This window comes from Macaca fascicularis, chromosome 6, assembly GCF_037993035.2.
Source record: "Macaca fascicularis isolate 582-1 chromosome 6, T2T-MFA8v1.1".
NCBI lineage: Eukaryota > Metazoa > Chordata > Mammalia > Primates > Cercopithecidae > Macaca > Macaca fascicularis.
Window position 1 is genome coordinate 69,962,525 of NC_088380.1, and position 25,538 is coordinate 69,988,062.

General features: G+C 36.4%; 1 protein-coding gene across 17 annotated transcripts in view; it reads left to right on the top strand.

Moving 5' to 3' along the window:
* RNF180 (ring finger protein 180) overlaps positions 1-25,538 on the top strand; it is a 242,256-nt gene that overhangs the window by 151,624 nt on the left and 65,094 nt on the right. For 10 of the 17 annotated variants that reach the window (XM_045393761.3, XM_045393764.3, XM_065546306.2 and 7 more), the window contains one exon: positions 10,484-10,709. The exons of 2 other annotated variants lie outside the window; for them this stretch is intronic. In XM_045393761.3, coding sequence (XP_045249696.2) covers positions 10,484-10,709 — 226 coding nt within the window. Of the gene's footprint in view, positions 1-10,483; positions 10,710-12,719; positions 13,707-19,481; positions 19,573-25,538 lie in introns of those variants that run through there. 5 more of the 17 variants (XR_012414538.1, XR_012414537.1, XR_012414539.1 and 2 more) reach the window with 2 other exon arrangements.

The following is a 25,538-nucleotide window of genomic DNA, read 5'->3' on the forward strand; positions in this document are numbered from 1 at the left end:
GTGATTTTGATTGGCAGCAAATACTGTCAGTTGTTTCCCTTGGAGTGACAGATTTACTTTGTTCTTTTTTGTGAAATTGTCTACCAAATAACCAAATCTGAATAATCAGCGTGTCTGACAATTGTTTAAATAAAAATGGTGTTCTATGAAAAAAGAAGCTAATGCAGGAGTTTGAGACCAGCCTGACCAACATGGTGAAACCCCTTCTCTACTAAAAATACAAAATTAGCCAGGCATGGTGGTGCATGCCTATAATCCCAGCTATTTGGGAGGCAGAGGTAGGAGAATTGCTTGAACCTGGGAGGCGGAGGTTGCAGTGAGCCAAGATCGTGCCGTTGCACTCCAGCCTGGGCAACAAGAGCGTAACTCTGTCTCAAAAAAAAAAAAAAAATGCTTTTACTCAAAATAACCATTATGCTTTGGTATACAGCTGAACTGCTTTATGGTACTTCCCATTTCTGTCACTTGCATTATTAAAAGGGCAAAAACAATAAAAATACAAATTAATATTTTTCCAGATTGATTATGGATATTCTTAATACCAATGAGCTTTTCTTTTTTTCCCACAACTCAGTAAAGTTTGGCCTGCTGCCTTGATTCACACTAAGGCACTAACAGTTTAACCCACTATTACTTCTGCACCATCAGTACAATTGCCAACACAGTGAAAATGGCAAATAACATCTCAGTATATTATTTTGTTGTTTTTATTTTGTTTTTTGTTAGAGACAGGGTCTTGCTATGTTGCCTAGGCTGGAATCAGATTTCTGAGCTCAGTCCTCTAGCCTCAACCTCCAGAATAGCTGAGATCGCAGGCACATGTCACTGTCCCCAGCTTTTAATATTATTATGAGAATACTTTTGCCCTCAGGAATCTGTGAATCACACTTAAGAATTGTTATCCTAAAGCACCCATTTTACCCATTAAATATTTGTCTCCCACAAATACCCTATCATTTTATTTTGCTAGAGAGGAATGTGATTTTTATAAACTCATACAAAGATACTACAGAAAGTGAGGTGTCCCTTTCTGGTAATGTTTGTACTGCAGAAGAGGCTTAATTACAGAGGACAATGTGCGGTCTGAGTGATATTTATTCATCCATGCACAATTTGTTGAGAACTTACTATGGTGTTGTAATACACTGTGATATTTAGGGTTTCAGGTAGTGACATTTTTGTGAAATTGTCCCTGCATTCTTCAGATTGCAACAGATACAAGATTTTGGATATTATATAGCTTAGGTCACGTATTTTTAACTATTAAACTCGAAATAAAAATATATAAATCAAACACAATTAGTACTTGATATAATCTTTAAGTCTTGAATATATGAAATATAATTGTGTTGATGGAGAAGGCAATTTGAATGCTTATCCTTTACTTCTACGGTATATTTCTGTAATCCAAGAGAATATTGTTAAGTTTATTAATTTTGCACTGAAATATAGCTATGTCCCTCAATGTCTAAGGGGGATGCTTCCAGCAACCCTTCACACCCCATGGCAAATACTAAAATCCACACATACTCAAGTCCTACAGTAGGCCCTGTTGGGATCCAGATATATGACAGGTCAGCCCTTCATATCCACAGGTTTTACTTCTCACAAATACTGCATTTTAGATTCATATTTGATGGCAGATGCAGAACCTGCAGACATGTAGGGCCAACTATATTTATTGAAAAAAATATGGATCCACATATAAGTGGATCCACCCAGTTCAAACCCATGTCAACTATATAAATGTGTGTGTGTGTGTGTACACACACATATACAGGCATACCTCAGAGCTATTGGTTTGGTTTCAGACAATCACAATAAAGCAAATATCGCAATAAAACGAGTTGCATGAGTTTTGTTTCCCAGTGCATATAAAAAGTTATGTTTATACTGTTCTGTAGTCTGTTAAGTGTGCAGTAGTATTATGTGTAAAAAATGTATGTCTTAATTTAAAAATACTTTATTGCTAAAAATATATGATAGATACTAAGTGAGCACATGCTATTAGGAGAAGTGATGCCAACAGACTTGTTTGTCACAGGGTTGCTACAAACCTGTAATTTGTTTTTAAAGCAATATCTGCAAAATGTGATAAAACCAAGCATGATCAAGTGAGGTATATATATTTTTGTGTATGTGTGTGTATATATATATATGTGTGTGTGTGTATCTATATATACACAATACACACACAGTAGTCCTGCCTTATCCACAGAGGATATGGTCTAAGACCCCAAGTGGATGCCTGAAGCAGCAGGTAGTACCAAACCCTATATATATATATAATGTTTACACACATATGCTCCTCAACTTTCTATGGGTTTATGTCCTGATAAACCCATTGTAAGTTGAAAACATAAGTTAAAAATGCATTTAATACACCTAACTTACCAAAAAATCGTTGCTTAGCCTAGCTTACCTTAAATGTGCTCAGAACATTTCCATTAGCCCACAGTTGGGCAAAATCATCTAACACAAAGCCTATTTTATAATAAAGTATTGACTATCTCATGTATTTATTAAATACTGCACTGAAAGTAAAAAACAATGGATCGATGGGTGCTCAAAGTATGGTTTCTACTGAATGCATGTAATTTTGACACCATCCTAAGTTGAACCATTTTCAGTTGGGCACCTTCTGTGCTGTGTGTACTGTATGTGTACTGTATTTTTTTCCTATATATACAACCTGTGATAAAGTTTAACTTACAAATTAGGCACAGTAAGAGATTAACAATAAAAAAAGAACAATTAACTATATTCTGTAATAAAAGTTATGGGACTGTGGCCTCCCTCTTCTGTCTCAAAATATTTTATTATACCATACTCGCCCTTCTTCTTGTGATCTGTCAATCTGATAACTGAGACATGTATGAAGTAACTAACAGGTGGGTAATATATACAAAGTGGATATAATGGACAAAGAAATGATTCACATCCTGGGTAGGATGGCAGAAGATTTCATAATGTACCTAGAATGACACACAATTTAAAACATGAATTGCTTATTTCTGGAGTTTTCCATTTAATATTTTCAGGTAAATTTTCAGGTGAAACCACAAATAAGGGGGAACTATTCTATATACACACATACATATATATATATAAAAAATAAGACTAGGTGAAAATTTTCACTTACTTTATACAACTTTTTTAGACAATTTTTATTGAAAGCAAAGTGATACTTATTCTGTTTCTTTTCAACTGAGAGTTAAAAGTGGGATTATACAGTCATAGATTGGGTTAAGAAAATGTGGCACATATACACCATGGAATACTATGCAGCCATAAAAAAGGATGAGTTCATGTCCTTTGTAGGGACATGGATGAAGCTGGAAACCATCATTCTCAGCAAACTATCACAAGGACAAAAAACCAAACACTGCATGTTCTTGCTCATAGGTGGGAATTGAATAATGAGAACACTTGGACACAGGAAGGGGAACATCACACACCAGGGCCTGTCATGGGGTGAGGGGAGCAAGGAGGGATGGCATTAGGAGATATACCTAAGGTAAATGACGAGTTAATGGAGTTAATGGGTGCAGCACACCAACATGACACATGTATACATACGTAACAAGCCTGCACATTGTGCACATGTACCCTAGAACTTAAAGTACAATTTTTTTTAAAAAAAGAAAATTTTAAAAAAGTGGGATTATAGAAAAGGGTATATTTTAGAAATAATAAATGTATCATACTGCTGGAAAACAGCAATATACATCAGTTGAACAGACTCAGGGATTTCTAGGCAGTAAGAAACAATTGTATTTGCATTTATTTAGAAAATGAAGCAAATTGATCTTTTAAATGCCCAAGAAAAAAAAAAAAAACTGATGTAGAATTGAGAGTTCTCATCAGAGACCTGGAATAATTTCAAGATCAAAAATCAATTAGGATACATGACATTATGCATTTGACAAAACCCATAGAATTGTACAACAAAAAGAGTGAGCCCTCATGTAAACTGTGGACTTCAGTTGTTAATAATGTATTAAAGTTCGTTCATCATTTGTAACAAATGTACCACACTAACGTGAGATGTTAAAAATAGGCAAAACTCTGTGTGTGTGCATGTGCATGTGTAGAGAAAGCATATGGAAATTCTCCGTACTTTCTGCACAATTTTTCTGTGAACCTAAAACTTGTGTGTGAAAAAAAAAAAATAAAACCTTTGTACCTATAGAAAGGTTACCTTGAGGTTGAGTCCTCGGCCACATGCTTATAATGCATATACCACAATAAAGGATCCTAACCACATTTTGGACAATAAAGATTGTTCTTTATTTCATTTAAAAAATGTTATAGCGGCCGGGCGCGGTGGCTCAAGCCTGTAATCCCAGCACTTTGGGAGGCCTAGACGGGCGGATCACGAGGTCAGGAGATCGAGACGATCCTGGCTAACACGGTGAAACCCCTTCTCTACTAAAAAATACAAAAAACTAGCCGGGCGAGGTGGCGGGCGCCTGTAGTCCCAGCTACTCGGGAGGCTGAGGCAGGAGAATGGCGTAAACCCGGGAGGCGGAGCTTGCAGTGAGCTGAGATCCGGCCACTGCACTCCAGCCCGGGCGACAGAGCCAGACTCCGTCTCAAAAAAAAAAAAAAAAATGTTATAAAAGACACCACTGGAAAAATTATTAAAATTGGATGTACTATACAGTATACTATTGTGTTAATGTTTAATTTGCTGATTTTGATCATTGTGATGTGCAGTGTGATTATATGAAATAATATGAACAAGAAAGAGAATACAATAAAGGCAAATGTTAACAATTGATGAACCTTAGTGTAAGGTAGGGTTCTTTTTATTATTCTTTGTGCTTTTTCTATAAACTTGAAATTATTTAGAAATACACTTTTAAAAAAATTTAAAATACTAATGTTTTTCAAAGTCTAGAGCTTTCCTCCTCCTATTGGGTGGGCTGGCTGAGGTCATAAGTATATCATGTACACTGTGAGTAATGCAGAATATATGATTTAAGCTCCTGAGAGTATTATCCAGTTGAGGAAGAAGTGTTTCCTTTTAATAGGTGAGTGAGGAGTGGCATACAAGTTATAGGGATGCCTAGGGCCTTTTATTATGAAAACAAACTAGCAGCAGTCAAAACAAAACAAATATTATGTACAGTTGAATCTTTATTTTTACAAGATTTGGCAGGTGTCAAAAGATCTAGAAGAATGAGACTGTGGGGGAACTTTGTATTCATTAAAATGATCTGAAAATTGTTTTAAAAAATCAGCCAGGTAGCAGGAATATAGGTAGTGATATGAATCATCAGTTTTCAATGTGTGAGGCAACAGCATCAGCATTACCTGGGAGAACCTATTAAAAATGCAAATTCTCAGGCCCCATCCCAGACCTACTGAAGCAGAAACTCTAGGGATGGACCCAACATTATATAATCTAACAAGCTTTCCAGCTGATTTTGATAGGCAGTAAAGGTTTAGAGCCACAGGTGTGAACATTACAATTGTTACTAGATAACCTGTTGAATAGTTGGCCTACTCTTGATCCTGCCCTTCCACTTCCCATGTAAAGAATAGCTAGCTTTGACATTTACACTCTGATAACACCATGGGAACTCCTTCCTAAATTCAAGGACCTGCCTGGTTCTTGGAGCTGGAAGGAGAAGCAGAGTCTGGAAATAGATTAGTGGTGGGTACGGAAAGGCAGTTCTCATGAGTGAAGTAAGTCCTTCACTCCCTAGGAAAACATTCTATATTTTAGCAATTGTGAGAATCCTGAGCCTGTATGCTTGCTTCCCACTTAAAATACAAAAGATACATGTTTATTGACATATTTCGTTCATTTAGGATTTGCAGTCAATTTCCTCTATTCAGAGTAGTGATCTCTTGCAGAAAAAGACCTACACAAGTGAGGGAATCTGTGTCAGCTACCTATACTAATAAACCTAATCCCTTGTATATAAAAATAAAGCAAATATCCATAATGTAAAAGAAGAAACAAAAAACATGACACAAGGAAAAACAGATCCAGAAAACAAAAGGGATATTATGAAAGCTCTAATTAAGGCCAGGCGCGATGGCTCACGCCTGTAATCCCAGCACTTTGGGAGGCCGAGGCGGGCGGATCATGAAGTCAGGAGTTTGAGACCATCCTGGCTAACATAGTGAAACCCCGTCTCTACTAAAAATACAAAAAATTAGCTGGGCATGGTGGCGGGCGCCTGTAGTCCCAGCCACTGGGGAGGCTGAGGCAGGAGAGTGGCGGGAACCCGGGAGGCGAAGCTTGCAGTGAGCCAAGATCGCACCACTCTACTCCAGCCTGAGGGACAGAGCAAGATTCCGTCTTTAAAAAAAAAAAAAAGAAGAAGAAAAAAAAAATTAAAATTAAAATCATGAATGGGCAAAAGCTGGAACCATTCCATTTGAAAACCGGCACAAGACAAGAATGCCCTCCTCTCACCACTCCTGTTCAACATAGTATTGGAAGTTCTGGCCGGGTAATCAGGCAAGAGAAAAAAAAAAAGGAGGGGGAGGGGGGCGGCATTCAGATGGGAAGAGAGGAAATCAAAGTGTTGCTGTTGCAAATGACATGATTCTATATTTAGAAATCTCCATAGTCTCAGCCCAAAACCTCCTTAAGCTGATAAGCAACTTCAGCAAACTCTCAGTATAAAAAATCAATGTGTAAAAATCACAAGCATTCCTATACACCAACAATAGACAAACAGAGCCAAATCATGAATGAACTCCCATTCACAATTGCTACAAAGAGAATAAAATACCTAGGAATACAGCTAACAAGGTACATGAAGGACCTCTTCAAGGAGAACTACAAATCACTGCTCAAGGAAATAAGAGGACACAAACAAGTAGAAAAACATTTCATCCTCGTGGATAGGAAGAACCAGTATCATGAAAATGGCCATACTGCCCAAAGTAATTTATAGATTCAGTGCTATTCCCAAACTACCATGGACATTTTTCACAGAATTAGAAAAAACTACTCTGAATTTCATATAGAACCAAAAAAGAGCCCGTAGAGCCAAGACAATCCTAAGCTAAAAGAAGAAGACTGGAGGCATCACGCTACCTGACTTCAAACTATACTACAAGGCTACAGTAACCAAAACAGCATAATACTAGTACCCAAATAGACATATAGACCAATGGAACAGAGACCTCAGAAATAACACCACCCATCTACAACCATCTGATCTTCGACAAACCTGACAAAAACAAGCAATGGGGAAAGGATTCCCTATTTAATAAATGGTGCTTGGAAAACCGGCTAGTCATATGCAGAAAACAAACTGGACTCCTTCCTTACACCTTATACAAAAATTAACTCAAGGTGGATTAAAGACTTAAATGTAAAACCCAAAACCATAAAAACCCTAGAAGAAAACTTAGGCAATACCATTCAGGACATAGGCATGGGCAAAGATTTGATTATGAAAACGCCAAAAGCAAAAAAAAAAAAAAGAAAAGAAAACGCCAAAAGCAATTGCAACAAAGGCTAAAATTGATAAAGAGGATCTAATTAAGCTAAAGAGCTTCTGCATAGCAAAAGAAACTATAATCAGAGTAAACAGGCAAGCTACCAGAATGGGAGAAAATTTTTGCAATCTACCTATCTGACAATGGTTTAGTATCCAGAATCTATAAGAAACTTAAATTTACACGAAAAAAACAACCCCATCAAAAAGTGGGCAAAGGATATGAACAGATACTTCTCACAATTTTATGCAGCCAACAAACATATGAAAACAAGCTCAACATCACTGATCATTAGAGAAATGCAAATCAAAACTACAGTGAGATACCATCTCATGTGAGTCAGAATGGTGATTATTAAAAAGTCAAACAATAGATGCTGGTGAGGGTGTGGAGAAATAGGAATGCTTTTACACTGTTGGTGATAGACACATATATATATATGTATGTATGTATGTATGTATGTATGTATCAGAATACTATTCAGCCAATAAAAGGAATGAAATAATGGCATTCTCAGCAACCTGCATGGAACTAGAGACCATTATTCTAAGTGAAGTAACTCAGGAATGGAAAACCAAACATTGTATGTTCTCACTCATAAGGGGGAGCTAAGCTATGAGGATGCAACGGCGTAAGAATGACACAATGGACTTTGGGGACCCAGGGGGAAAGGGGGAAGGGAGTGAGGGATAAAATTGGATTCAGTGTGTACTGCTCAGGTGATGGGTGCACCAAAATCTCACAGATCAGCACTAAACAACTTACTCATGTAACCAAAACCACCTGTTCCCCCAAAACCTATGAAAATAAGTAAAATAACAAAATAAAGAGGACAATAAGGAATATGAAAAAGCATTATTAAATAAGCCAAAGAATGAAAATAAGCAGAAGAGTAAAATCTAGTTAAAATGCATAGATAACAGTTGTAAAGAACATGTTCCTGACAAGTAGACTCAGAGAGCAGTCTTTGTGTTTGGAGTTGAGAATATAATGTCTTGTTTAGGAGGAGGAGATTACAGATACTGAACTTCAACTATTTTTCGTAACAGTTAAGATTAATCTCAAGAATACAAATAGGATATAGGCTGGGTGTGGTGGCTCACGCCTGTAATCCCAGCACTTTGGGAGGCCAAAACAGGTGGCTCACTTGAGCCCAGGAGTTCAAAACCAACCTGTCCAACATGGTGAAACCCTGTCTCTACTAAAAATACAAAGAATAGCCGGGCACCATGCCACATGCCTGTAATCTCAACTACTTGGGAGGCTGAGGCAGGAGAATCACTTGAATCCAGGAAGCAGAGGCTCAGTGTGCAGAGATCACGCCACTGCGCTCCAGCCTGGGCGACAGAGCAGGACTCGGTGTCAAAATAATAATAATACAAATAGAATAATAACAGTGAAAACTCATAGTATGTTTTATATTATAAGCACTATTTTAAATGCCTGGTTTGAGAAAAATGTTCTCAAGGCTTTAGCAAAAACTACAGAACCTGTAGAGAAAGAACAGAAGGGATGGGGGAGGGTAGAGAAGGATGGCCGTGGCTAACATTTTTTGATAATTAATTACTATGTGCCAGATATCATACTAAATGTATTAAGTGGATTACCTCATTTAATCCTCACAGCAGTTTCACAAATAAGGAAATTGGGAGTTATAGGAATTCTGCTAACAGACCTTCTACTATTAATACTAACCTCTGAGCTACCTCTTTCCTAACTACAGTAAATCCTCATTTATGTTGCTTAAAGCCACCATTTCCAAGAACCTACTGGTGATGTTTTAGGTGGATGCAAAGGTAATTGCAGTTTAGTAGCAAAAACCGCAATTACTTTTGCACCAACATAATATCAGTGACTTTAAGTGAAATAACACCACCAATTTTACCATAGGCTAATTGATATGAATAAAGAGTTCAATTTTTACAGCCTATTTCTGATCACAAAAGCATCACCAAACTTCTAAAGATCAAAACACCTCTAATATTAAATACTGAAATAAATGTGAGCTATACATGTATTAACGAAAGATAAATAAAAACAAGATAATTACTGGAGCCTGTCCTGGCAGTTCAGGGTACAAGGCAGAAACCAGGCCTGGATGGGACACCATCCCTTCACAGGGCACACTCACACACACCAGCACTCACCCCAACTGGGACCATTTAGACACACCAGTGTACCTAACATGCACATCTTTGGGATATAAGAGGAAACTGGATTACCCAGAGAAAACACACACAAACACAGGGACAACATGCAAACTCCACACAGACAGAAACTCCACACAGACAGCAACCCCAGCTCGAAATCAATTTTTTCTCATCATCGTTATAAGACCATGTTGAATGAAATGACATTATTAAGAACCTGCTGTACCTTTTTCCTAACAATTCCATTTGGGAGGGGAGACAGGCTCATCATGTTTTCCCATAGCAAGGCTAATCCCATAATTACTCTGAGATTTGCTTTGCTTTCCTCCTGACACCACTTAGACTTTGACTCTTTCTTTGAGGTCCAGGAAGACACAAAATATAGAATAGAGAATGTTCCTTGCGCAGTATGAGAATGAAGTATGATGCCTTCTGCCTTCACTTTTCATCATGCATGGATGCTCATATTAAAACTCTATAACCTTGTGACAACCAGCTTATTTGCTGTGGTAGGAATGGGGTAGATAGAGAATCTACATAATTCTGGGACTGGTATACCTAACACCTATCTACTGTTGATTAAGCCAAAATACAGGTATACTTAATAGGTTTAGGTATATTAGGTTTAGGTATATTTTAGCACTTAGCACGATGTCACAATACTAAAAAGAAAAGTAGGCTTCTGGGTTTTCATGTATATTTTTAGTTTCTTGACTTTGAAAGGTAGCATTTCTGTTACTTTGAATACGCCACAAACAGATTATATGCTTCTCAAATATTTTCGTTCATTTTAACAAAATACAAAAGCTATCTTAAGGAAACCAATCTCACACTAAGAAAAAAAGTTTTCTTGTGTTTTGCAGACTTTGAATAATGAGATGAGTACAGATGAAGACAATGAATATGCAGAAGAAAAGGATAGCTACATCTGTGCAGTGTGTCTGGACGTTTATTTCAACCCTTATATGTGTTACCCTTGCCATCACATCTTCTGTGAGCCCTGCTTGCGGACTCTGGCCAAAGACAATCCTTCCAGCACTCCATGCCCATTATGTCGGACAATTATTTCTAGAGTCTTTTTCCAGACAGGTAACAATTCTCTTTCATTAACATGATTGTCTGATTATTCTACCTCTTGGTTATAGTTCTAAAGGTACTTTATAAATTATTAAAAAGTTACTGATAAATCACATATACCATAATTTGTTATTCTCCACTTTATAAAACAGTACTTACCCAACTTATAAAACTGTTAGAATCATAGATGAGAATAGAGCCTCATCTCTAATTCCCTACTCTGCACTCAGATCCTTTCTAAAACACTGTAACTAGTTGTTCGGCCTTGGACATTTCTAGTGTTAAGGAAGTTCCATTTGAAGCAGTGCTGTTGATTATTTATTCCTCGTATCTGCCTTCCACTACCCCTTATTCTTTGGCTCTTGTTATTTCCTTTGGAGTCACAGAGAATAAATCCATAAATATCTATCTAAGTACAATTATTACATCTTTCTCCCAAACTCAAAATTTTCTCAACCTTCTTAATGTTCTTAAGGTTAAGGTCCTTCTCTTTGGACAGGAAAAAAGTCAAATTGGAGCAATGATTTGTTGACCTAATTTTCATGTAAAGATGTAATACAATATTTAAAACATTAATGAAGAGATAATGAATGTGGAACATAGAGAATGACTAAGGGTAGAATGATAGAATACACTACTATGTGCTAAATGTTAGGTGGGAAATTTTCTATCTTCACATTCTCCTCTCAGCTGTAAAGGAGCTAAATGAGGATCCGAGTATGTACTACATTAATAGTAAAACTGAAGAGAATAAATACATGGTGCATCTTTCTTCCCTCAAGGAAATCCAAGGACCCACCTGCATGGGAGAATCAGATTATTAAAGTAAACTTTGACTGTCCTACACAACCAGCTGCATGAAGGCTTGCAAACCTTTATAGGCTCAGTAATCAAACAAAGAAGAGAAACTAAAGCTGTGCCTCTCTGTTCTACCTAGTGCATGTAGACTGCAGCACAAAATTACCGCACTGAGCTTAGGCAGATCTAGAGCCAAAAGGACTTGCCAAGCACAGCAACTCTACCCCAGTCGAGAAATGTGGTCAGGACACCAGGCTGTCATCAGTCTCACCAGACAGTTCATTTACTCCTTTCATAGGGAAGACCATAAAGGGTACAGAAAGGAAAGGATGCACTTCCATGAGAGGGTCAAACCTTACTGGAAGTTCTTCTCTGGCCTCTGGCTGGAATGTTGAGATGTGGGAGAAAAGAATTATTTTCTAATACCAGATCTCTTGCTGTGTCTTTTGGGGTGACAAAAAAGAGGAGCACCAGTGACACCATTTGGTCAATGTTATCTCTGGTCAGCTTTACAAGCAAACATTTACTGAAAACTTGTTTTGATAGGAAGCGTCTAGGCAATATACAGTGTTTAGGCAGATGTTGTCCCTGCCTTCCATAATCTCACTTAACACTGGTAAGGGTTATAAAATTTATTTTCTTCAGGTCCTAAAACAATAATGACTCAAGTTTTTCTTGGTTCATTTATTAAAACAAAAATTTCATATCTTCCTTTATTTTTAAAATCAGTTATTCTAAAATAAATCACATTGGGAATACTTATGGTCTTTTCCAATGTAGACTATATTTGGTTGTGTGCTGTCATTTACAGGCTGATAGTAGGAATATTCTACTTACTTGTTTATACTCTACCTCAAAAGGATTTGAGGTGATTTGTAAAATACATTTAATGAAGTAGCAGGACAAGGGAATTATGAATTGACATAGATTATAAAGATCAGGTGAGGGTAGGTAGACAGATACATAAGCATATGATCCTACATAGTATTTTATTTTTAATGGCAAAAACCATAATTACTTTTGCACCAACCTAATACTACAATTAGATGAAGTAATTGCTTTTAAATTTGCTTTTTCTGATTGCCTAAAGGAAAATAAAAGTCAGTACACAAAGGATTCTCGGGATCCATGAAAAAAAAAAAAAGCATGCCAATTCTTCAGGATAAGCAAAGGTTTTTCTGGCAATTGTCTTTAAACAAATTTTTTATGTTATTTCTCCTCTAGGGCATATTGGGAGAGAGACTAGGCAATGTCCTCAAAAACATCGTCAGAGCAAATGCACTGCCAGGTTTTCTGGTGTTTTATCTTAAGGTATTTTTTGGTAAAAGCTGAGGTAATATCATAGTATAAATTAGGGAAAGTAACATTGTTAGTAACCAAAGAATGTGGTTTAGTTTTCTTATAAAAATAACTTAAAATTATATAGATAATACAGTTTCGTTATAGGAAAATCAGAAACTATAAATAAAATGTAAGCTCAAAATTAGCTGTATTTCTATCATTTAAAACTAATATCCTTCCAGAATATATCAGAATCAGATTATATTGTACATATGGTCTTTAAGCTGTTGTGTTTGTTTAACTTAAAGTTCTTGTGATTATATTATGGCCCTGCTTAGCCAGCCTACTCTTTTGGGAAATTTAGTTTATTTATTTATATTTATCTACTGATATATGTGGATAAATATTTGAACGCATTACAGAGTACTTCCTTGAGATGAATTTCCAGAAGTAGAAATGGTAGTTAAAGCCTACATATTTTAAGGGTACATATACATTGCAAAATTATACTGAAATTATTGTAAGCAGAAGTGTGTGAGGGCTTGTTGTCTCTAGAGTCCTGACTATCCTAATTTTCCTTTTTAAATTTGTGACCAGATTTTTTATATTTGGTGTCAGCTTTTGTCATATATGGTAATAAATTTTCCTTTTTTGTCATTTGTACTTTAATTTTGTTTATGGTATTTTTTGAATGTGCAGGACTTCTACATTTGTATGTAGAAGTGACCTTTGCCAGGTAGTGATCTTGCCTTTATTATTTATAATTTCAAAGTTAGTTTTAGGCCTTTCCCACTACAGAATTAATTAAACATTCTCTTTCCCTATATTTGTTTAAGGTTTCAGTTTGTCCTCATGTCCCCACATATAACTCCTGTCCATTTATTCTGGTGCATGGTTTGGTAAATAATAAAGTACATTTTTTTGATTCCTTAGGCATGTGTCCTGGCAGCATTCATTGAACAGTCTACTGTTACTATGATGACTGAATTGTATTTCTTTAAAAAGCAATTACAGTAATTTCTAAAACGCTCTTTAGCAGCTATTCTTTTCATCTTTATCTTGTCCTATACTTTTACTCCACTTTTATAATTATTCTAGCATTTATGTTTTAATTGCTCATGAGTGAATTAAACTTAATTTGGGGATAATTGACATTTTAATTGACATTTTTATAATATTGAGTCATTGTTGTCATGGTATACCACCTCTCAATAAAGTTCCAAAATTTCCTTCCTAAAGACTCTGCACATTTATTAGTTTTGTACCTATATATTTTTGTTCTTGCTATTGTAAATGAGATTTTCTTCCCCTCATTTAGTTTTTGCTTTTTTTGATATTTTAGGAAACTTAGTTTCCCAGTGTTAGACTTTTCTGTTACCAGTCAGCTTACCCTGGGAGTTATTTATTAAACGAATTAGTTAGTTATGTCAGCTACCTCAGTTGTCACCATTCAAATTGTGTATAAACCAGGGACTGTTATTGTCATGGGGCCTTTTTAAAGATTAAAGTGGGAAAGCTGTCATTTTCTAAAGATATGTGTGGAATAAGGGATTAGTTGTAACGGTTCTATTATAGTAGCTCAATGAATAGAAATATAATGAAGTTACTCCCACATTTACTCCATTCAGTGTGCTTTAGAAAATTAATGACTTTAAAACTGAACTATAACAAACTAATTTCTTGTTTAAATTACTTTACACTGTTAGCTGTTGAGAAGTTGATGTGGGATAAGATATGTACAGAAAAGGGTAGAAACATTAATATCTATGTTTTTAATGGAAGTCAAGGTATACTGTTGAAAGTTGATAAAAAAAAAAATTCATAGTGTTCACTGTTGGTTGCTAATTAGTATGCATAACCTCCTTCTTTCTTCTCAACATAACCCTGAGTATTCAACTCTTCCAACACAGACCAGGTGACTCTTGGTAGCAGACCCCATCCTCTGCTCCTGGGTAATCTATCCCCTTTGCCAATAATTGGTTCACAGATAGGCATGTGGTCCAGTTTGGGTCAATGAGATGAGAAGGTTTGTCTTTCCTTTTAAGACATGAAATGAAGAAACCATTTTCTCTCCCTTTGGACATAAACAAGAAAGTATATAACAGAGATAGCTACAAGTAGCTGTCTTATGAGACTTAGTATGAAGTCTTATTTTTGGATTGTAGAACTTAGGACAGAGGTGAACATGAGGTCTTGAAGACACTGTTGGACCAGTGACTCGGCCAAGTTTGAAGCCCATGCTTTAATACATGAAATATTAAATTTGTTAATTAACTAAGTCAGTTTGAGTAAACTTTCATTAGTTTGAACCAAGAGCAACGTAACAGATAAAAGCATATCAGTTATTTGATAGGTGAGAAGGGAGGAAGGTAGTTTAAAAAAACTTATATCCCCTTAGAACAACATTAATAATGAAGTTTATAAATGAAGAAATAATTCTGGATTGGTGCTATAAGAAGCTCAGTGGACACTTCCCCAGCAAAATCAGCATTTAACTGGTGAAAATATTTTTTTAAAAAAACAGATTAGAAGTAATCCTAAACACATACAGCAAATGAAGCATTTATTCAAAAATATCTACTAAAATCTACTGCTATTATAGGTAAGAATGAGAGCCTATAGCATTTGAGACAGGACCAGCTTTCAAACCCATCACTGCTAGCTCAATGTGACAAAAGCTTTAATTCAAGTGGGTACAACTAGGAAGACTGGGCTCCCTCCGTCCATTCTCCCACTCCCTAGTCTGGTGCTATAGTTTCACCACAGGGGAAGTAGACCACTGATATCACTTATCCTCTCAGCTTCATGTTGCAGAAGCTGTATTCCAGGCAGGCGCAGCCAAGAGCACTGGAGCTCCCTTCCCCACCTATCCTCCACTTGTAAGGTGGAAGTTTTACTCCAGGCACATGAGTCTTAGTATCCTTAGCCCCGAGCTCCCTCACCCCGGTTTGCTAATAGGGCAGATGTTCCAAGCCAGGAGAGCCAAGCCAAACCAAAGAAGAACAGGAGCTACCATTCCTGCCCAGTGCCTTACTCATAAAGCAGGAGTGTTATACTGGGAGAAACAGACCACTGTCCTTGTGCCCAGCTCTAGTGCAGTGATGCAGAGGTTCTGCCAAAGGGAGGAGACAGACACTAAGAACAGAAAGCTCTGAAGCTCTATTTAAAGGAACTGATTTTAATTAGAACAGGATGTAGGGAAATTCTTGCCTATGAATTGTGTGTTGTTGAAAACAGTGGAGTTTTTGATGGTAAGCAATTTAGGGGAGACTGGTAGCTCTAGTAGCAAAAAGCAAAATAATAAATAAACTAGAAGATAATCACAGAAAGAGACAGCTAAGAAGAGCCTTCCTAAGGTGCAGTAAACCTCAGACTGGCAGCACAGGGCTCCTGCCAAAGAGATGGACTTTAAATGAATCAGACTATAGAGCACGTTATGCCCCAGGGAATTGTTAGAAACAGTGGAGCAATCACCAAGCAATTAGTAGAATCTAACAGCTGAGTGTGATACTAATAAAGACAGTCCAGACAGAAGCTTAAAGGAGAGATTATGGAAAGAGACAGTCAAAGAACCTGGCTAAAGCTGTGTGCGGTCATCCTTGGTGATCAGGGAGACTGATCACACATTCCTCAGTCTGTATTCTGGAGTATCATCAGAGGCTGCACACAGTAGGAGAAACAGACTTCCCTAAACTAATTCATCCACGTTACCAAACATAAAAGAAAATAACTAAAACCTCCAGGAGGAGAGTCCAGAAGGAATCCCATACATCTATGGTTAATTGATTTTTGACAAGAGTTATAAGAATTAGCCTTTGTGTCATTTCAAAACAATGGCACTGGGACAACTGGATACCCACATGTAAAAGAATGAATTTGGACCCCTACCTCGTGCCATGTATATGTTAACTCCATATAGAAAAAAGAACTAAATGTGAGGGTTGAAAATATAAAACTCTTAGAAGAAAACATACATATAGTTTTTTGTGAACTAGGATTAAGCAGCAGCTCCTTAGATATAAGACCTGATATATGAACAGCCAAAGAAAAAATAAGAGTTCAAAGTTGAAAGCTTCCTTGCTTTAAAGAATTTATCAAGAAAGTAAAAAGACAACCACAGAATGAAAAGATATATTTGTAAATCATGTGTATGATAAGGATCTAGTATCTGGAATATATAAAGAACTCTTATAACTTAATAAAAAGACAAATAACCCAATTGAAAAATGGGCAAAAATTGAATAGACAGTTCTCCAAAGATGATTTAAAAATGGCCAATAAGCATGTGAAAAGATGCTCAACATCATTAGTCACTAGTGAAATGCAGATTAAAAGTATAATGAGATATCACTTCATACCCACCAGCATGGCTACAACCAGAAAGATAAAAACAAGTGTTGGTGGGGATATGGAGAAATCAGTACTTCTGTATATCGCTGGCTGGAATTATAAAATGTTCAGTCACTTCAGAAAACAATAAATTTCAACATGGCAGATTCCAGGTATGCTTGTGGGTTGGGAAAGTTCTGGAGTGTCCCAAATTAACTAGAGTTTTTGTTGTTGTCTGTGGAAATAAGAAGCCTCCCAGTGTATGTAGAGCTGAGGAAGACCTTAGGATAAGTGGGACACTTCACATTCATTGACTGATAACCTCACATCTTTTCACACTTGGAGCTACCACATTTTAGATGTGGGCCTGTTCCGGGAGGTGCCATGTGCTTCCCAAAAGAATCTGCAGGCCAAGAAAGGGAAAAGGGCACAATTTAGAAACGTTTTGTGGAATGGGGTTATCCAGGTGAGGGGATCCCTCCCACAAAGACATCATTGTCTTGGGTTGAGAGGATCCATTATCTGTTCTTGTTGACTTTCTGACTGCAGCATTCAAACCAAGCATGCCATTTCTCCCATTGTGTACTGACTCTGGAGGGCATTCCTATCTTCCTGCAGGCATTGCTACTAACAGACCCAGTTTCAGCTGTTCAGATCCCAGTCCATAGTCACACAGAAGATAGGAGTGTTTCATGGGTTGCAAAGGGAGCCACGGTCATTGCAACATGCCTCCCCACAGTGAACTTTCTCACTGCTGTCACCCCCACCCAATTCACAATACACCCATGCCTCAGCAAGGATGATTCCCTTTATTGTTACATTATTTTCCTCCCTTAACTTCCCTCTCCCTTTAGACCATACACCACCCCCCAACACCAGTACTCATGGGCCTTAACATAGTGGAACCAGGTGCTGATGAGCAGATGTATGGGTGAACTCCACTGGAGAAAGGAAAAGGAAATAGCTAATTCTCTACCTTGTCTATGGAAGTCCCAGACTAGGTATGGAAATTACATTTAAACTAACTAGGATTTTAAGTGATGGAACAGAAAAATACCAGGGATATTATGACTGTCACAGTAATTGGAGCATGCTCCTAGCATCTAGACAGCAGGGTAGGGATGACATATCCTGCAGCACTTGGCCAGTCCCACACAATGAAGAATATCCTGAGTTCTGTCTGATGTTCTGATGTCCTGCTGGACATTATCCAAGATATACAACTCATTTGCAAGAATATCACGTGTCTCTTCTTATCCACTATGACAATTTATCATTTGTCTTGGTCTATTGTCCTTATTCCCATTAAGGCCATTTCACACTTTCTCTTATTTTATACCAGTAAGTCTGGTCTGTTAATTCTAATGCTAATAATGGTTTTATTCTTGCCTCCGTATATACCTCTACTCTTCGTTTTTCTGTTCATCTTGTACTTTTAGTCTCTGTTTCTAAAAGCCATACTTGTCACGATACATTCTAGTGTAGTCATTCTTAAACTTACAGAATTGAATATTTTTAAAATAAAAAGGAATAGCAAAATAAGCATGGTAGTTAGAGCAGTGTTTCTCAAACATTTCTATACCACTTTTACAATTTTCACTAAATCCACATACCTTGTGATTTTTCTTAAATCTAAGGGTTTTCTTTATATCAACAGTTTTTTTCTTAAGTACTTATTTTAACCTCATCCTTAGCAATATATTTGTGAATTTATGGATTTGATATTTAGTTTATATATTTTTTCTAATACCTCAAGTAGGTAAATGAAAATTTTTAATATGTTCATTCAATTCAACCCAAAATTATCTCACATATTACTCGTGCTTTGCAAACCAATTTTTGAAACACACTGACTTATATACATGCAGGTTTCTCTCTAGGGAAAAAAAAAAAAAAAACCTGAAGACAGAAACACTTAAAACAATCCCTGGAGTTTAGGGGTAAAGATAGAGGAGTAGAACAGATCATTCTATCATTGTTGTTTTTTTAAGCTGTACTGTACCACTTGATTTTTTCAAAAAACCATCAGAATGAGTTACTTTTACCCTTTTAAAAAAGTAAATAAACCAAACTGCAGCATTAAATGATGGTGGGCATAGAGGGTGAAGTCCTATATCTTTTCACACAGAACACAGAGAGAATCATCACTTGTTTGAAGCCAAGGATGGATTCAGTGATTACCTTTTGTGAAGCCACCAATATATCTCTATTCATAGCTTTCAAAAGACTTTTCCTAAACCCTTAAGCATAAATTTATATAAAAATAATTATAAGCATCATAAAAGTATAAAATAGCATTTTGTATCATAGTAAAAGCTCAATAAAGTTATAGTTTAATTGGGATTACTTTAATAGATTTCCTTATTTCTGTAACAGTGGGCAAACCAGTTATTCTCGGACACAGAAACAGTTACTGAAATGATTTTTCAGTGCTCCAGAGCCATTAATGGACATCAGTAAGCACAAGGTAAACATAACTTCCTGGGGCAAAAAGCTTGGATAAATGTTCTAACGTAAGGAAGTTTTCTAATACTACAGATTTCTCCTAGGGGAAAGGGTTTAAAAATGATTGCAACAGCTTTTTATTCTAGTAAAAAAAAAATTATACTGAATTATAAGTACCAAATATTGTACTACCAAAAACTAAATGAAATTAAAATGGACAAATTTTAACTAAATCTGACTTAATAGAAACTCCTAAATATTAACTTTTGCTAAGCATATGTTGCTTACTATAATGACTTACATATTGTAAAATCTATAACTCCATTTTGACAAAGTGTCAGGTAAAGAAATTTTGTTTTTTGAAGTAAAGCACTCCTCAGCAAATGTACAAGAACAGAAATTATAACAAACTGTCTCTCAGACCACAGTGCAATCAAACTAGAACTCAGGACTAAGAAACTCAATCAAAACCGCTCAACTACATGGAAACTGACAACCTGCTCCTGAATGACTACTGGGTACATAACGAAATGAAGGCAGAAATAAAGATGTTCTTTGCAACCAATGAGAACAAAGATACAACATACCAGAATCTCTGGGACACATTTAAAGCAGTGTGTAGAGGGAAATTTATAGCACTAAATGCCCACAAGAGAAAGCAGGAAAGATCTAAAATTGACACCCTAACATCACAATTAAAAGAACTAGAGAAGCAAGAGCAAATGCATTCAAAAGTTAGCAGAAGGCAAGAAATAACTAAGATCAGAGCAGAACTGAAGGAGATAGAGACACAAAAAAACCCTCCAAAAAATCAATGAATCCAGGAGCTGGTTTTTTGAAAAGATCAACAAAATTGACAGACCACTAGCAAGACTAATAAAGAAGAAAAGAGAGAAGAATCAAATAAATGCAATAAAAAATGATAAAGGGGATATCACCACCGACCCCACAGAAATACAAACTACCATCAGAGAATACTATAAACACCTCTACGCAAATAAACTAGAAAATCTAGAAGAAATGGATAATTTCCTGGACACTTACACTCTTCCAAGACTAAACCAGGAAGAAGTTGAATCCCTGAATAGAACAGTAACAGGCTCTGAAATTGAGGCAATAATTAATAGCCTACCAACCAAAAAAAGTCCAGGACCAGATGGATTCACAGCTGAATTCTACCAGAGGTACAAGGAGGAGCTGGTACCATTCCTTCTGAAACTATTCCAATCAATAGAAAAAGAGGGAATCCTCCCTAACTCATTTTATGAGGCCAACATCATCCTGATACCAAAGCCTGGCAGAGACACAACAAAAAAAGAGAATTTTAGACCAATATCCCTGATGAACATCGATGCAAAAATCCTCAATAAAATACTGGCAAACCGGATTCAGCAGCACATCAAAAAGCTTATCCACCATGATCAAGTGGGCTTCATCCCTGGGATGCAAAGCTGGTTCAACATTCGCAAATCAATAAACATAATCCAGCATATAAACAGAACCAAAGACAAGAACCACATGGTTATCTCAATAGATGCAGAAAAGGCTTTTGACAAAATTCAACAGCCCTTCATGCTAAAAACGCTCAATAAATTCGGTATTGATGGAACGTACCTCAAAATAATAAGAGCTATTTATGACAAACCCACAGCCTATATCATACTGAATGGGCAAAAACTGGAAGCATTCCCTTTGAAAACTGGCACAAGACAGGGATGCCCTCTCTCACCACTCCTATTCAACATAGTGTTGGAAGTTCTGGCTAGGGCAATCAGGCAAGAGAAAGAAAGAAAGGGTATTCAGTTAGGAAAAGAAGAAGTCAAATTGTCCCTCTTTGCAGATGATTGTATATTTAGAAAACCCCATTCTCTCAGCCCAAAATCTCCTTAAGCTGATAAGCAACTTCAGCAAAGTCTCAGGATACAAAATTAATGTGCAAAAATCACAAGCATTCTTATACACCAGTAACAGACAAACACAGAGCCAAATCATGAATGAACTTCCATTCACAATTGCTTCAAAGAGAATAAAATATCTAGGAATCCAACTTACAAGGGATGTAAAGGACCTCTTCAAGGAGAACTACAAACCACTGCTCAGTGAAATAAAAGAGGACACAAACAAATGGAAGAACATACCATGCTCATGGATAGGAAGAATCAATATTGTGAAAATGGCCATACTGCCCAAGGTAATTTATAGATTCAATGCCATCCCCATCAAGCTACCAATGAGTTTCTTCACAGAATTGGAAAAAACTGCTTTAAAGTTCATATGGAACCAAAAAAGAGCCCGCATCTCCAAGACAATCCTAAGTCAAAAGAACAAAGCTGGAGGCATCACGCTACCTGACTTCAAACTATACTACAAGGCTACAGTAACCAAAACAGCATGGTACTGGTACCAAAACAGAGATATAGACCAATGGAACAGAACAGAGTCCTCAGAAATAATACCACACATCTACAGCCATCTGATCTTTGACAAACCTGAGAGAAACAAGAAATGGGGAAAGGATTCCCTATTTAATAAATGGTGCTGGGAAAATTGGCTAGCCATAAGTAGAAAGCTGAAACTGGATCCTTTCCTTACACCTTATACGAAAATTAATTCAAGATGGATTAGAGACTTAAATGTTAGACCTAATACCATAAAAATCCTAGAGGAAAACCTAGGTAGTACCATTCAGGACATAGGCATGGGCAAAGACTTCATGTCTAAAGCAATGGCAACAAAAGCCAAAATTGACAAATGGGATCTCATTAAACTAAAGATCTTCTGCACAGCAAAAGAAACTACCATCAGAGTGAACAGGCAACCTACAGAATGGGAGAAAATTTTTGCAATCTACTCATCTGACAAAGGGCTAATATCCAGAACCTACAAAGAACTCAAACAAATTTACAAGAAAAAAACAAACAACCCCATCAAAAAGTGGGCAAAGAATATGAACAGACATTTCTCAAAAGAAGACATTCATACAGCCAACAGACACATGAAAAAATGCTCATCATCACTGGCCATCAGAGAAATGCAAATCAAAACCACAATGAGATACCATCTCACACCAGTTAGAATGGCAATCATTAAAAACTCAGGAGACAACAGGTGCTGGAGAGGATGTGGAGAAATAGGAACACTTTTACACTGTTGGTGGGATTGTAAACTAGTTCAACCATTATGGAAAACAGTATGGCGATTCCTCAAGGATCTAGAACTAGATGTACCATATGACCCAGCCATCCCATTACTGGGTATATACCCTAAGGATTATAAATCATGCTGCTATAAATACACATGCACACGTATGTTTATTGCAGCACTATTCACAATAGCAAAGACTTGGAATCAACCCAAATGTCCATCAGTGAAAGATTGGATTAAGAAAATGTGGCACATATACACCATGGAATACTATGCAGCCATCAAAAAGGATGAGTTTGTGTCCTTTGTAGGGACATGGATGCAGCTGGAAACCATCATTCTTAGCAAACTATCACAAGAACAGAAAACCAAACACCGCATGTTCTCACTCATAGGTGGGAACTGAACAATGAGATCACTTGGACTCGGGAAGGGGAACATCACACACCGGGGCCTATCATGGGGAGAGGGGAGGGGGGAGGGATTGCATTGGGAGTTATACCTGATATAAATGACGAGTTGATGGGTGCTGACGAGTTGATGGGTGCAGCACAGCAACATGGCACAAGTATACATATGTAACAAACCTGCACGTTAAGCACATGTACCCTAGAAGTTAAAGTATAATAATAAAAAAAAAAAAAGAAATTTTGTTTTTTTGTTTAATTTTGTCTATTTTATATGCTTGTGTCATCAGGCTGCATATTCATCGGAGATTGGGACTTCTCAGACTAGATTATAATCTTTTAACAGTTCACTAGGAAAAGATGAAAATCAGATTCAAATATACTTTGTTTCCTCCATGTTTCCGTGAATTTATTCAACCATCCTTGCATTTGTTACATAAATCCCACTTGGTCATGGTGTATCATCTTCTTGATGCGTTGTTGAAATCCGTTTGCTAGTACTTTGTTGAGGATTTTTGCATCTCTTTTCATCAGGGCTGTTGGCCTTAAAACTTTTTTTGTGATTGTCTCGTCTGGTCTTTATTTTTTTTTCCCCTTCTAATTTGGGATTTAGTTTGTTCTTGCTTTTCTAGTTTCTTGAGGTACATCATTAGGTCATTTATTTGAAATCTTTCTAGTGTTGTGATGTATGCATTTATTGCTATGAACTTGCCTCTTAATACTGCTTTTGTTGTGTCTTGTAGCTTTTGGCATATTATGTTTCTATTTTCACTTGTTTCACATACTTTTAAAATTTAAATTTCTTTCTTTATACGTTTGTCTTTGAGGAGCATATTGTTCAATGTCCACATATTTATATAGTTTCTAATGTTCCTCTTTTTCATGTCCAGTTTTATTCCATTGTCACCAAATAAGCTACTTGACATAACTTCAAGTTTCAAAATTTTGTTATACTTCTTTTGTTCTAACACATGGTCAACCCTAGAGAATGGTCCATGTGCTGATGAAAGGAATGTGTAATCTACTGCTGTTGGGTGACATGTTCTGTAAATGTCTGCTAAGTCCATTGGGTCTGTGGTGCAGCTTCAATCCAATGTTTGTTAATTATCTGTCTAGATCTGTGCAGTGCTGAAAATGAGTTATTAAAGTCTCCAACTGTTATTGTATTGAGATCTATCTCTCTCTTTAGATCTAATGATACTTGCTTTTATCTGGGTGTTCCAGTGTTTGGGTACATTTTTATAGTATTTATAATTATTATATTCTTGTGCTGAACTGATTCCTTTATTGTAATATCGCTGCTTTTCAGCTTTTAACTTGAAGTCTGCTTTGTCTGATATATCTATTTCTGCTTACATTTGGTTTGTGTGGAATTTTTTTTAATTTATTTACTCTCGGTCTATCTGTATCTACATGTGAGGTTAGTTTCTTGTATGCAGCATAGAGTTAGTTATTGGGGTTTTGTTTTATTTGGGTCCATTCAGCAAGTCTGTATCTTTTAAATGAGGAATTTAATCCATATACATTCAAGGTTATTACTGATAGGTGAAAACTTACTCCTGTCATTTTATTGACTTTTTTCTAGTTGTTTTGTATATCTTTTGTTCTATATTTCCTCTCTCATTGTTTATTTTTGTGGTTGGGTTTTTTTGTAGTGAAAAGCTTTCTTTTCTCTTTCTTCTTTGTATTGATTCTACCAGTGAGTTTTATACTTTCACATATTTTCATGATGGTTATTGTCTTTTCACTCCCAGATACTAGACTTTCTTGAGCATTCCTGTGAGACCAGTCTAGTGGTGATGAACTTTCTTAGTTTTTGTTTGTCTGTGAACGATTTTATTTCTGCCTGGACCTGGATGTCCATCTGTTTCCCAAGACTTGGGAAGTTTATTCTGTTATTTTATAAGTTTTCCTAATCTTTTTTCTTCTCCTTCTGGAATGCCTATATCACAAATATTTGCTCAGTTAATGTTGTCCCATAAATCCTGTAGGCTTTCTTCATTCCTTTTTCTATCTTTTTGTCTCCCTCTGTTATTACAAAAAAAAAAAAATTGTTTTCAGGTTCTGAAATTATTTCTTCTGCTTGGTCTAGTCTCTTATTGAAGGTCTTTATTTTATTTTTATTTCATTCATTGAGTTCTTCATCTCTAGGATTTCTATTTAGTTCTTTAAAAATATTTATCTCTGTTGAATTTCTCATTCAAATCATGAGTTGTTTTCCTGATTTCATTGAATTTTTTTTATCTGTATTCTCTTTTATCTCACTGAGTTTAAGATTGTTATTTTGATTTATTTTTCTGGCATTTCATATATTTCCTTATGATTTGATCTCTTACTGGAGAATTATAATTTTCCTTTGGAGGTGACATGTTTCTTTACTTTTTCATGGTTGATGTTTCTCTACATCGATTCTAATCATCTGGTGGAAAATTAGCCT